The sequence below is a fragment of the Trichosurus vulpecula genome, chromosome 1, assembly GCF_011100635.1.
Source record: "Trichosurus vulpecula isolate mTriVul1 chromosome 1, mTriVul1.pri, whole genome shotgun sequence".
Lineage (NCBI taxonomy): Eukaryota > Metazoa > Chordata > Mammalia > Diprotodontia > Phalangeridae > Trichosurus > Trichosurus vulpecula.
In genome coordinates, this window is record NC_050573.1 from 34,984,774 (window position 1) to 34,999,655 (window position 14,882).

The window sequence follows — 14,882 nt, forward strand, 5'->3', positions numbered from 1 at the left end:
AAACAATTCTATGTCCCTTCATCTTTCAGTAAGGATGCCCTCAATTTAGCATTGACTAATCATTTTAAAAGTAGTTTTTTCCCTCTTCTAAGATCTGTTACCAAGGTGGCTCCCTGGGCAGGAGAATGAGACTCACATAGGAAGGTCGTGTAAAAACCAAAGAGTCCCATCAAGAGGTTGATAATCAACCTGAGTTGATCGCCTGAGAAGTGAAAGGGGAAAAGCTCAGTGAGGACTTAATTTTGTTAGGCTGCTGTGACTAATTTCCCAGGCAGAGAGAGCCAGATCCATTCTGACTCCAGAAATCTGTTCCTGACTTGCTGCCTTCCTTTGTGGATTTCTCAAAGCGTCTGCAGTTTCCTTGTATGTTAGTTGGTTTCTCAAAGACTTAGCAATAGGATCTCACGAAGTCTAGTTTGTAAGGTTCTAAATGACTTTCAGCTGGCAAGGGAGAGGCCAACCAAGAGGCATAGCAATGTTGTTCTCTGTTCAATTTCTTTGGTTTGTAGGCAGGGAAAGGTTAAGGTCATTCTACCCAATTGCCACATCTAACCCAAATGCAGACTCTTTGGTAGGGATGAGTGGGTATATGTGCAGTGACATTTTGGGTATCAGCAACTTAAGTGAAAATTCTTCTTGGTCATACCAAACAAGATTACCCCTTTTCTCACAAAACTCAAGAGACTGAGGAATGTAAAGTAACAGAACATAGGTACCCACATTTCACAGATGATAAAGTAATTAGAATTTGTCTTTCAGGGTGGTCTCTCTGGGGCCTAAGGAGTTAACCCTTAACCCCAAATTTCTCAACCCTACAATGAAGGAAAAGCTGACATTACAGTTTACTAGAGTTTGAATCTTTGCACCCAAGTACCAATGTTATCCCTGAATCAATCATAAAATAACGTCGTATGGCAAGCTGTGTTGACATATATTAAGGGTTGGCACTGATTCCTACAGGTTATTAGCCATTGAATAGTTTAAATGCTTTAGTAAAATTGACCAAGGGCAGAAGTTCTATTGTGAAAGGGTACTGACCTTATTTCTACACTTTGAGAGGGGAACTGAATACTTGTGGCCACAGACAGAAGAATGGTGACCTTGTGCCTCCTCCAAGACATCAAAGATCACAATAAAATGGCCTAGCCTTTACAACCAAACACATTTAATAACAGTTGCTATTTAAAGTGACATCATTTTCAATGCTATTAGAACTAAGTACTATGAACCCCTTAGGGGGTTCTCTTGTAAACTGAGAACATATATAGGAACTTATTAATACAGATGCATGTTTGAGAGCTGGGTCATCTAGTTGACAGTCTGGAAGCCAAGCTTCTGGAGCCATCATTAAAATATGTTAGAAGACTTGAGAGAGTGGGCCATTACTAACATCTTCACTGTCATTCACTGTTTCCAGATTGATCCATGGGCGGTTGAAGTGTTGCTTAGGTGAAACTGCTCCAAAAAACAGGGAACAAAACTGGTGGGGAGGAAGGAGAAAGACAAGTGAATCACAAAGTGTGAATTCTAGTACCCCAGAAAGACACCTAAAGACCAGGACTCATGCTACTGCTTCAGAGACCAGGGGAGGCATAAGGAATCAGGCCCAAGTACTATTCTCCTCCCCCATCCTTCCAGGGAAATTCAGGAAGTTGGTGTTACTACTACTATTCCTAATAATGGTAGCATTTATAAAGCACTTTGAGATTTGCAAAGGGCTTTACATATGTTATCTCAACTTAGTCTTCAAAATGATCTTGAGTACTGTTATCCCCATTATACAAAGAAACAGGCTCATGGGTTGTGATTTGCCCAATAAGTGTCTGAGGCAGGATTTAAACTCCAGGTTCAAATCCTAGGTCTAGGGCTCTGCGCTGTTGGCACCTAGCTCCCTTGAATGGCAGTGGTGCTGGCCAGACTGCAACAGGTAGGAATCCCAGCTCAGTCACTGGCATTCAGTCACCAATCAACAAGCATTTACCAAGTGCTTATGTGGCAGACACTCAGGTGCTGGTGATAAAAGACAGAATTGAGATCCCTGCCCTCAAGAAGCTTATTTCTATTTGGGATATATGTTCACATGAGTAAACAGAAGATATATAGATCTATCCGTATATGTGCAGCTATAGCTCTATATGTATAAATAAAATACAAAAGTGATTTCAGAGGACGTGCTAATAACGGAATCTGGAAACATCTCTCAAAGAGTGAGCCTTTAAGGGAGCTAACGGTTCCAAGAGGTAAGAGTGAGAACATGTATAATGGAGAATTACTAATAATGGAGAATATTCTAGGCATGTATTTTATTCTAGAGGAAACAGACACTATTATATAAAGCTCCTCGAGCAGAGGAGTTACCTAGTCCAAGACTGTGCTTTAGGAATATCAATTTGACAGTTTTGTGGAGGAGAGCTTTTATAAGGAAAGGCTGGATGGAGGGAGACCTATTGGTTATTGCAATAATTCATCTTAACTGAAGTATTGAAAGCCTGAATTCAGCATGGTGGTTGTGTGAGCAGAGGAAAATGCACTTGATGCCATAAGTTTTGTGAAGTTTGAGTGGAAAGATTTGGCAACTGATTGGGTATTCAGGATGAGTGAGGAAGAGCTGGAGATAGCAAACCTGGGTCACTTGAGAAAAATAGGAATGTTAAGAAGAGGACTGGGCTTAAGGGTCAAGACAGAGTTCTATCTTAGGGAGATTGACATCCAAGTGGAGCTCAGAAGAGAGCTGAGGACTGAGTACATAGATTTTAAACCTGTTTAAAGATGATAATTGAATCCACAGAAGCTGATGGGATCATTGAGAATTTAGAAAGAGAAGGGAGCAGGGAATGCTGGGAAAATGGTGGACTAGGTCAGAAAATTCAGATTTCCTCCACTAATAAGACAGACAAGCACTTCGGAGTGAATATAGAGCAGCAAAAATAAATAAGAGTTGGGGTAGAGCAGTGGTCCTCCTGGAGAAGACCTGAGGGTCCTGAGGTTTGGCCCAAGTGAATTGTAAATACCTCCAGGCCTTCCCAGCTGAAATAACAAACAACAAGCCCTTAAGAGAGCTAGGTTGAAAGGCAGCCTCAGCCTAGGCCACAGGAATTTTCACCTCACAGACAGTATGGGGGTCAGATATCTGAGAAGAGGAAGACTGAAGGACCCTCTGCTGTTGAGGGACACCAGACCCAGCTGTACTGACTAGATGTGGTCCTGAGCTGCAGCTGATGCTGACAAGGAGCTAGAGCATGCCTGGTGAGTGGGGTAGGGATGCTGCCAGCTGTGGGCACTTATAGGACAGCTGAGTTCTTGGTTTCAGTTCCAGGCCAGAGAGGAGAGCTGAAGGTTGCAGTGGCTGGAGGTCTGCAGGGAGCAAGAGCATTTCCAGCACAGCATAACTGAGGGCCCTAACCATGGCTTAGGAGTAGAGAGGAGGGCCCAAGGTTGGGCCTAGGACAAAGCTCAGAAAATAACAGTAAGAAGGACCTGAGGCCTGGGGCACCATTCTCGACACCTTAGGACTAGAGCTCATTATAATAATAAGCTTCTAAAAATTAAAATTAAAATGAGTAAGCAAAGGAGAAAGAACCCAACCACAGACAGCTACTATAGGGATAGAAAAGATCTGGGTTTGTATTCAGAAGATGATACTAAAATTTTAAAAAGCCACTCCTACCCCAAAGGGCAACACCAAATGGTCACAAGCCCAAAAAGAGTTCTGGGGAGAACTTAAAAAATGACTTAAAAATCAGAGAGATAGAGGAAAAATTAGGGAAAAAATAAGAGCAATCCAAGAAAATAAAGAAAATTGTGAAAAGCAAATCAACCAACTGGAAAAAGAGATCCAGAATCTTAAGGAAGAAAACAACACCCTGAAAACTAGAATGGGCAAGGGGAAGTGAATGATGTTACAAGACACCAAGAAATAACAAAAACAAAATCAGAAGATGAAAAAATAGAAGATAATGTGAAACATCTCATTTGAAAAACAAGCGATCTGGAGAACAGATCAAGAAAAGACAATATAAGAATTATTGGACTACCTGGAAGTTATAATCAAAAAAAGAATCTTGATACAATATTACAAGAAATAATTAAAGAAAATTGCCCTGGAGTTCTAGAAAAAGAGGATAAAATAGGAAAAATCCACCAATCACCACCTGAAAGTGTTCCCAGGATGAAAACCTACATGGATATCATAGCCAAGTTTCCCAGATTAAGGAGAAAATGTTACAAGCAACAAGAAAACAAACAGTTTAAATACTGCAGTGCTGCAGTCAGAATTATACAAGACCTAGCAGCCGCTATCCTAAAAGACTGTAGGTCTTGGAACACTATATTTTAAAGAGCAAAAGAGCTGGAGTTGTGGCCAAAAATAACTTACCTAGCAAAGTTAAGTATAATCCTGAATGAACAAAAAGGATATTTAATGAATAGAGAGACTTTTAGGTTTGTCACAAAAAGACCAAAACTTAATGGAAAATCTGACATATAAGATCCAGGAGAAATATAAGATAAACATCAAAGAACAATTATGAGGGACCCAATAAGGTGAAATGATTTACTTCTTATAACTTACTTATATGTGAAAATGTTACCAGTACTCTTAAGACTGTCATCAGTACTTGGGTGGTTTGAAAGAAGGGTTGGAGGATGGGGTGATTCTAAAAAACAAAATTGGGAAGGAAAAGGTAAAAAGGAGCAATTGTCTCATACAAATGAGGTATAAAACAAAAAACTGATAGAGGAAATGTGAGGGTGGAGGACTGGTAGTGCTGGCACTTTATTCTCATCAGATCTGGGTTAAAGAAGGAACAGCATGTACATCTAGAAAGGTATAAAAGTTTTCTAAATTTATAAAGAAATAAGAGGGCAAGGGGACAGGAGAGGGGGTGGTTAGAAGGTGTGTAGTTTAAGATTTAGGAGGGTGGAGGAGAGGAAAAGGGAAGGATTTTTAGAGGGATGGGTAGAATAAGGAATAGGATGGTAAGGGGAGAGTATGGGGGGGATTCTTTAACAGGGTATGGATTAGAGAGGTAGTGATTAGAAGTAAACTAGAGGATGGATAGCATGAAAAGAGTGGCTGAGAAGGACAACAGTAAGGAAAAATAGGATGGATGGAAATACACAAATAGTAATTATAACTTTGAATGTGAATGGGATAAACTTACCCATAAAATGGAAATGGATAGCAGAATGGATTAAAAATCAGAATCAGCAATATGCTGCTTACAAGAAACACATTTTAAAATGAGAGATACATAAAGTGTTAAAAAGCTGAAGTAGAATTTATTATGCCCCAATGGAAAAAAAAAGGAGTAGCAATCATGATCTCAGACAAAATTAAAGTTAAAACAGATTTAATTAAAAGAGACAAACAGGGAAACCAATTATGATAAAAGGTATAATGAAGCAATATCAATACTAAACCTATATGCACCAAATGCTATAACATCTATATTGTTAAAAGAAGAGTTAAATGAATTACAGGTGGAAATAGATAGTAATACTATAATAGTAGGGGACTTTAATCTTCCCCTCTCAGAACTAGATAAACCTAACCAAAAATTAAATAAGAAAGAAGTCAAGGGAGTGAATAGAATTTTAAATAAGCTAGGTATCTGGAGAGAATTTAATGGGAATAAAAAGGAATACATCTTTTTCTCAGTGGTATATGGTACCTTTACAAAGACTGACCATATTATTAGGGCATAAGAATTTAATAGTTAAAAGCAGAAATATTAAACGCTCCCTTTACAGACCACAATGCAATAAAATTATATTTAATAAGACACCATGGAAACATAGAAGAAATTAATTGGAGACGAAAGTACATAGTCAAAGAATTAATGGGTTAAAGAACAAATCATAGAAACAACAATTTCATTAAAGAAAATGACAATAATGAGACAATATATTAAAACCAATGGGATACAGCAAAAGCAGTAATCAGGAAAATTTATATTACTAAGTGTTTAAATGAATAAAATAGAAAAAGAGCAGACCAATGAATTGGGTATACAATTTAAAAAACTAGAAAAAGAACAAATTAAAAATCCCCAATTAAACACTAAATTGGAAATCCTAAAAATTAAAGGTGAAATTAATAAAATTGAGTGTAAGAAAACCATTGAATTAATAAATAAAACCAGGAGTTGGTTTTATGAAAAAAATCAATAAAATAGATAAACTATTGGTTAATATGATTTTAAAAAGAAAACCAAATAACTAGTATTAAAAACGAAAAGGGTGACTATACCACTGATGAAGATGAAATCAAAGCAATTATAAGGAGTTATTTTGCCCAATTATGTGCCAATAAATTTAACAACTTAAGTGAAATGGAAGAATATTTACAAAAATATAAACTGACTAGATTAGCAGAAAGGGAAATAGAATATCTAAATAGACCTATTTTAGAAAAAAAAATTGAACAAGCCATAAATGAGCTTCCTAAGAAAAAAGCATCAGGACCAGATGGATTTACAAGTGAATTCTATCAAACATTTAAAGACCAATATTTAAATTTTTTAACATTTAAATTCCAATATTAAATAACTTATTTGGAATAACAGGCAAACTCCTTTATGAAACAAATATGATGCTGATACCTAAACCAGGAAGAGTAAAAACAGAAAGAAAATTATAGACTGGTTTCATAAATGAATATGGATGCAAAAATCCTAAATAAGACATTAGGTAAAAGATTACATCAATATGTTACAAAGATTATACATTATGACCAAGCGTGATTCATAAGAGGAATGTAGGGATGGTTTAACATAAGGAAAACAATTTAAAATAATTGGTTATATCAATAATAAAAGTAACAAAAATCATATGACTATATCAATAAATGAAGAAAAAGCATTTGATAAAGTATGCTACTCATTTCTATTAAAAACACTTGAAATTTTAATTATGAGTGGATTTTTCCTTAAATTGACAAGAAGAAACATTTACCTAAACGTATCAGCAAGCATACTTGTAACGTAGATAAGCTAGAAGCCTTCCCAGTAAGATCAGGTGTGAAACAAGGATGCCCACTGAGACCAATATTATTCAATTTGTTCTGGAAATTTTAGCAATAGCAATAAGCAAAGAAAAAGAAATAGAAGAAATCAGAATAGGGAATGGGATAATAAAACTCTCTCTTTTTGCAGATGATATGATGATATGCTTGGAAAAATCTTAAATCCTCAACTAAAAAGTTAATTGAAATAATTTCAGCAAAGTAGTAGGATATAAAGTAAACTCACATAAATCATCAGTAATTTCATATATCAGCAACAAGACCCTGCAGGAAGAGATAGCTAGAGATATCCCATTTTTAAAAACTCTAGACAGTATGAAATACCTGGGAGTACACCTGCTAAAACAAACCCAGGAACTATATGAACAAAATCATAAAAAACTTTGTATACAAATAAAATCAGATTTAACTTGAGAAATATTAATTGGTCATGGGTAGCCAAGGCCAACATACTAAAAGTGACAGTTTTACAAAAATTAATCTACATATTCAATGCCATCCCAATTAAATCACCAAAAAATCAGTTTACTGAGCTAGAAAAAAATAATAAAATTCATTTGGAAGAACAAAAGGTCAAGAATATCAAAGAACTAACAGGAAAAATGTAAAGGAGGGAGGCTGAGTAGTATCAGATCTTAAACTATATTATAAAGCAAAAATTATCAAAACTATCTGGTACTGGCTAAGAAATAGAAACGTAGATCAGTGGAACAGAGTAGACATACAATTGACAGCAGCAAACAAATATAGTAACCTAGTGTTTGACATGTGTAAAGAGTTGTTTTCAGAACAAGAATTCATTATTTGGTAAAAATTGTTGGAAAAGCTGGAAAACCAGTCTGGCAGAAATTAGGCATAGACCAATGTCTTACACCATTTACCAAAATAAGTCCAAAATAGATACATGACCTAGATAGAAAGGGAGCTATTACAAGAAAATCTGAAGAACACAGAACATATTGCCTATCAGACTTATGGATAGGCAAACAATTTATGAGATAAAATGAGATAAAGAGCACTGTGAGATATAAAGTGGATAATGTTGATTACATTAAATTAAAAAGGTTTTGTACAAATAAAACCAATGCAGCCAAGATCAGAAGGAAAGTAGAAAGCTAGAGGAAAATTTTATAGAAAGTTCTTCAAATAAAGGTCTTATATCTCAAATATATAAAGAACTTTGTCAAATCTATAAGAATATGAGTCATCCCTCAGTTAATAAATGGTCAAAGGATATCAACAGGCGGTTTTCCGATGAAGAAATCAAAACAATTTATAGTCATGTGAAAAAATGCTCTAAATCATTATTGATTAGAGAGATGCAAATTAAAACTACCTTGAGATATTTTCCACCTAAAATGATAGAAGAGGAAAGTGACAAATGTTGGAGGGGAATGTGAAAAAATTGGGACCTTGATTCATTGTTGGTGGATGTGTGAGCTGATCCAACCATTTTAGAGAGCAATCTGGAATTATGCCAAAAGAGTTATAAAACTGTGTATATATACCCTTTGATCCAGCGATACCACTATTAGGTCTGTTTCTCAAGAGGATTAGGGGAAAAAAGAAAAGAACCCATGTGTTCTAAAATATTTATAGCAGCTCTCTTCGTGGTGGCAAAGAACTGAAAGTTGCAGGGATGCCTGTCAACTGGGAATGGCTGAACAAATTGTGGTATATGTTTGTGATGGAATATTACTCTGTTATGAGAAATGATGAGCTTGATGATCTTAGAAAAACATGGAAAGACTTGTGTGATACAACAAAGAATAAAATGAGCACAACTAAGAGAACATTGTATACAGTAACGGCAATACTGTTTGAAGAACAACTTTGAGTGACCGAGCCATTCTGACTATTATAAATACCCAAATTAGCTGCAAAGGCCCTATTAAGGAAGTAGCTGTACATCCAGAGAAAGAATTGACTTTTATCTATGTATCTACACATACACATACACACATATATACATACATACATATATATACATACATTTGTGTCTAATGGTAGCTATCTCTAGGATGGGACTGGGGGGAAAGTTACACAATAACTTGCATATTTGAAAAGAGTAGTAAGTTATATATATAATAGATCTGCAGTTTCAGGTGCAATTCTCTTTTCTATTCTGCTTTGTTATGGAAATCTTGTTTTATTTCTTAAGTTAAGAATTTTTTTTTAAATTTAAATTTTTAAAAATTAAAAAAGAGAGAAAGAGAGAAGGAAGCTCAGGACAGAGCCCTGGACCCAGACAAAGGCAGCACATTAGATGGTCTTGAGAAGGAAACTAAGAAGGATCTGTCAGGTAGGAAGAGAACCAGGGAAGACCACTGTCACAAAACCTGGGAAGAGAGAGTATCTAGAAGGGGTAGGGGGCACCAACAGTGTCAAATGCTGCTTAGCGATCAAGATGGATATGGACTGAGGAAAGGTCTTCGGATTTAGCCATAAAAAGATTGTTGGTAACCTCATCTCAGTTAAGTGGTGTGGACTGAAGGCAAAGTGAAGGAGTTATGATGTAAGAAAACCAGAAAAGACAGCTCTTTCTATTAATTTGGCCGTGGATGGGAAGAGAGGTATAGGATGACAGCTTATGAGGATGTTAGGGTCAATGAAGGTCTTTTAAAGATGATGAGAGGTGACATGTTTGTAGGTAGTAGGGAAGAAACCAGTAGAAGAGGAGAGGCTGAAAAGAAGATAGAAAAAGGAATGATTTGAAGGGGGAAGGCCCCAAAAGAGACAAAAAAGGATGGGATCAAGGGCAAAAATAGAGGGTTTAGCATTGGCAGAGACCAAAATAGAAAGGTTGAGCACCTCCTCCTCCAAGATGGGATGATGGTGAAGTGATCTGGGATTTGGAAGGAGAGGGGTCTGGGAAGAATTTTTTTCACTGAAGTATGAGTGGAAGTCCTTGGCTGACTTGAGAAAAGAATGTGATAGAAAGTCAATCAGAGGGAAAGTAAAAGGATTTATTTACTTGCAGTAGTGAGAGCATAAATCTGTAGTTGACCCAGTCAGCATGGTTTATGTGATTTCCTCCAGGAGCATTCAGAAGCGCAAGTACAAAAAACAAGAAGGTGAATGGTCAGAGTCATCTTACCAGTCCCACTAATCCACAGTTAGGGGTTTGGAAAGGGACATTGAGGCACGATAACACAATGAGGCAAGGGAATCAAAGCAATGTAAATTTGAACTATAACTAGAGGGTCAAGATTTTGAAAGGTGGAAATTGAGGCCAGAACAGGGAGATAGCCTAGAAGTAGAGTGACTGGAGGTTACTGTAAGGACAGAGAATAGGTGTAAGGAGGGTGAGGCACATGAAAAGTTGGGAGATCCAGAGTATGTGCTTAGAGAATATTCAGTTATGGATTGTAGAAGTGGAACATTGTGACCATCCTACTGTGTGATTACAATGAAGATGGAGATTTTGAAAGTTGGGAGGGGTAATGCACTGTGAAGCAAGGAAATCTGAAGGGATACCAGCATGTCCAGCCATAGGACTTAAATTCATCAAGGGCATTCAGGTACTTTCTCCTTACTTATCTTGGGTGTCAACTCCTTGTTGGTCATTTTTGTTGTCATTTCTAGTTAAAAGGAATTCTTTTTACATGACAAATGTTGGAGGGGCTGTGAAAATACAAACACACTGAGGCTGTTGATGGAGCTATGAACTGACATATTTATTCTGAGATGCAGTTTGGAGCTATTCCTGAAAAATGTCTAAGCTGTGCATACACATTGACCCAGTGATGATACAATGAGGCCTATACCCCAAAGAGATTAAAGAAAGAGGAAAAATATCCATATATGGCAGCTCTTTTTGTGATGGCAAAGAATTGGCAATTAAGGGGGGACCTATTAAGTGGGAAAGGCTAAACAAATTATGGTATTTGAATGTTACCGAATACCATTATAGCAGAAGAAATGAAGGGGATGGCTTCAGAGAAACCTGTGCAGACTTATATGAACTGATGCAGCAAAGTGAGCAGAACCAAGAGCACAATTTAAACTGTAACAACAACAGAACAATGAACAAATGTGAAAGATTTAAGAATTCTAATCAATGCGATGACAGAGCAAGAATACAAAGGAACAAACAGAAAGTGACTCACGTCCTGACAGAGAGGTTATAGAAGCTTACATAACCTAAATAGGCAGGATGAGACACATTTCTGGACATTTATACGCTATCAAAACTGAGAACAGATTATAGAAATGGAAGATCACTTTCAAAAATATAAAACACCTAAGCAAATAGAAAACCAAACAGAGATCTGTAAAGGAACTACTGAAGGAAGAAACTCCTGGTCTCTATATGAAATTTATTGGACAATTCTATCTAACTTTAAAGAATAATTAATATATGATACAAAAATGATTCTCAAAAATAGAGAAATAAAGCACTCTACCAAACTCATCTTATAAGACAAAACAAGTATATTGATTCAAAATTTTTAAATAAAATTCTGGCAAAAGGCTACAACAATTTTTAAAAAATCCATCATTATGACCAAATTGGATTTATGCCAGGATGGTTCATCATTAGAAAAACAACCAACACAGTCATATTAAAAACAAAAACAAACAAAATTTTTGACCAAGGCTAATACTCACTTAAGCTAAAAGTTCTAAAAAGTGAAGGGAAGGGAAGGAAATAATCATTTTCCTACTAATCATACTAAACACCAAGGGGCAGCTAGGTGGTGCAGTAGTTAGAATGCCAGGCCTGGAGTCAGGAAGACTTATCTTCCTGAGTTCAAATCTGAGCCTCAGACACTTACTGGCTGTATGACTCTAGGCAAATCACTTAACTCTGTTGGCCTCAGTTTCCCCATCTGTAAATTAAGCCAGAGAAGGAAATGGCAAACCATTCCAGTATTTGTGCCAAGAAAACCCAAAATAGGGTTACAAAGAGTTAGACATGACTCAAAACAATGGAACTGAACTAAATACCAAGTGTTATGCTAAGCACTTTACTCCTATTATCTCATGTGAGACTTTAGAACAACTCCGGAAAATGGGGCCAACAGTGGTTAAATGACCTGCTTAGGGTCACACAGCTAGGAAGTGTCTAAGGCTGAATTTGAACTCAGGTCTTCCTCACTCCAGACCCAGCACTCTATCCACTATGCCACCTTACTACCTAGGCCTAAAAAGTATAGCTGTAGAGGGATCCTTTTTTAATATGTTAAAAGAATCTATCTAAAACTAAAAGTAAGCATCATATGCAATGTAGAAACTTTCTAAACAAGAGCAAAGTAAGGATGCCCTTTGGGGTAGTTCTAGAACTGTTGGCAATTTCAATAAGACAAATAAATTAAAGGTAAGAAGTGAGGAAAAGAAGATACTATCTGTATTTGCTGATGACATGATGATTTACTTGGAAAATCCTAAAGAATCAGCAAAGAAACTAACTGAGAAAATCAGTAGCTTTAGCAAAGCTGCCCACCAAAGTTGTCCTCAAAAATCAACATTTCATTATAATAATAACAAAATCCAAAAGGCAATAATAGAAAGGGATATACCATTAAAAATAATTTTAAAATGCACTACCTGTATAGAAGAATATTTAGTGTTAATGGCTGGATCATGCCAATATAATAAAACGACAATACCACTAAAGGTAATTCACAGATTTAGGACTATACCAATCTTATGACCAAAGGGACACTTGACAAATCAAAACAAAATAATTTAAAAATCATTTGGTGGAACAGACATCTAGAATATCAAGGAAATAATGAAAAAGGTAGGAAAGAAGGGCTATGGTGCTTCTTCTACATCTCAAACTAAATCATAAAGCAAAAATATCAATTGACTAGGTTAGACAAGGATGAATAAGAAATAAATGAACTTAATAAAATAGTGTTCAATAAAACAAAAAAATCACCTAGGAAAGAACTTTGGTGGAGCTATGAATTCATGCGACCATCTTGGAAAACAATTTGGAATTATGCAAATAAAGTGACTTAAACAGCCCTACCCTTTGACTCAGAGATTCCACTGGAAGGCATATGCTTCAAAGAAGTGACTGATAAAAAGAAAGGCTCCAAATACAACAAAATATTGATAGCAGTACTTTTTGTGAGATCACTTGGGGAATGGCTAAACAAGTTATGGTTCATGAATATAAGAGAGTATTGATGTGCTTTAAGAAATAATGAACATGATGAATAAGAGAAGCACGAAAAGATTTATATGAACTGATACAAAATGAATTAAGCAAAATCAGGAAAACTATACAGAATGACTAAAATAATGTAAGTGGAAAGAACAAAACAATGAAAACTTAATGTTACAAAATAAACAAGTGAATGAAGACCAATTGTGGCCCACAAGAAGAGAAATGGGAAGACACCCCCTCCCCACCCTCACCCCTGCTCCTTTTGCAGTGGTGTTCACCAATAGGTATGGAGCATTGCAATATCATGTCAGATTTTTTCACTGTGTTGATTGGTTTTGCTGATTTTTTTTCTTTTCTTCTCCATTAAAAAAGGATTCTTTGTGGCAAAGAACTGGAAATTGAGGGGATGTCCACCAACTAGGGGATGGCTAAACAAACTATGGTATATGATTGTGATGGAATACTACTGTGCTATAAGAAATGATGACCTAGTGGATTTTAGGGAAAAAATGGAAAGACTCGTGTGAAATAATAAAGAGTGAAATGAGCAGAACCAAGAGAACATTGTACATAGTAATAGCAACATTGTTTGAAGAATAATTATGAAAAACCAAGTTATTCTAGTATTATATATACTCAAATCAACTACAAAGGACCTATGAAGAAAGATATCATCCACTTCCAGAGAAAGAACTGATAAATAGAAGTATGCATAGTTTTACATATATTTATATATTTGTGTCCAATGATGGCCTTCTCTAGAGCAGGGTGGAGAAGGAGGGAGGGAGACAGTTTGGAACTTAAAATGTAACAAAAATAAATTTAAAAAAGATTTTTTGTTATGAGGAATGGTTCTCTAGGGGCAGGATTGGGGAAGGATATAGGGGGAAATGTAGGTAATATAAAGATGGAAAATATCAACACAAATCTATTCTTGGAAATATGTTGTATAAGTTTTTATTAAAATTCTTTCCAAATCTGCTATGGCATATTTTACAGGGGGCAGCTGGGTGGTGCAGTGGATAGAGTGCTGGGCCTAGAGTTAGAAAGACTCATCTTCTTGAGTTCAAATATGGCCTCAGGGACGTACTAGCTGTGTGATCCTGGGTAAGTCACTTAACCCGGTTTGCTTCAGTTTTCTCATCTGTAAAATGAGCTGGAGAAGAAAATGCTATACTCAATATGCCAACAAACTTGGAAAACTCAACAATGGCCATTGGATTGGAAAAGATCAGTTTACATCCCAGTCCTAAAGAAGGGCAATGCCAAAGAATGTTCAAATTACCAAATGACTGTACTCATTTTGCAGGCCAGCAATGTAGTGCTTAAGATTCTGCAAGCTAGGCTACAGCAATATGTGAAAAGAGAATTACTGGAAGAGCAGGCTGGTTTTCAAAGAGGTAGAGGAACTAGAGACCAAATTGCCACATTTACTGGATTATGGAAAAAGCAAGGAAATTTCAGAAAAACATCTGCTTCTGCTTCATTGATTACACTAAAGCCTTTGACTGTGACAACAATATGTGGCCCGTGCTCAAAGAAATGGGAGTACCAGATCATCTTACTTGTCTCCTGACAAACCTGTTTACAGGCCAAGAAGCAGCAGTTAGAACTGAACAAAGATCAACTAATTGGCTTATGATTTCAGAAGGAGTATGATAAGGCTGCATATTGTCACCTTATTTATTTAAATTGTATGCAGAGTACATCATGTGAAATTTCAGGCTGGATGAATCA

At 36.3% G+C, this 14,882-nt stretch overlaps 1 protein-coding gene across 1 annotated transcript in view; it reads right to left on the reverse strand.

Moving 5' to 3' along the window:
- Positions 1–1,097: 1,097 nt before the first annotated feature.
- The window catches only part of RAD9B (RAD9 checkpoint clamp component B), a 54,700-nt gene continuing 40,915 nt past the window's right edge, over positions 1,098–14,882 (reverse strand). The window contains exon 11 of the mRNA XM_036760210.1: positions 1,098–1,480. Within this exon, the coding sequence (XP_036616105.1) occupies positions 1,358–1,480 (123 nt within the window). The 3' untranslated portion in view covers positions 1,098–1,357. The remainder of the gene's footprint in view (positions 1,481–14,882) is intronic.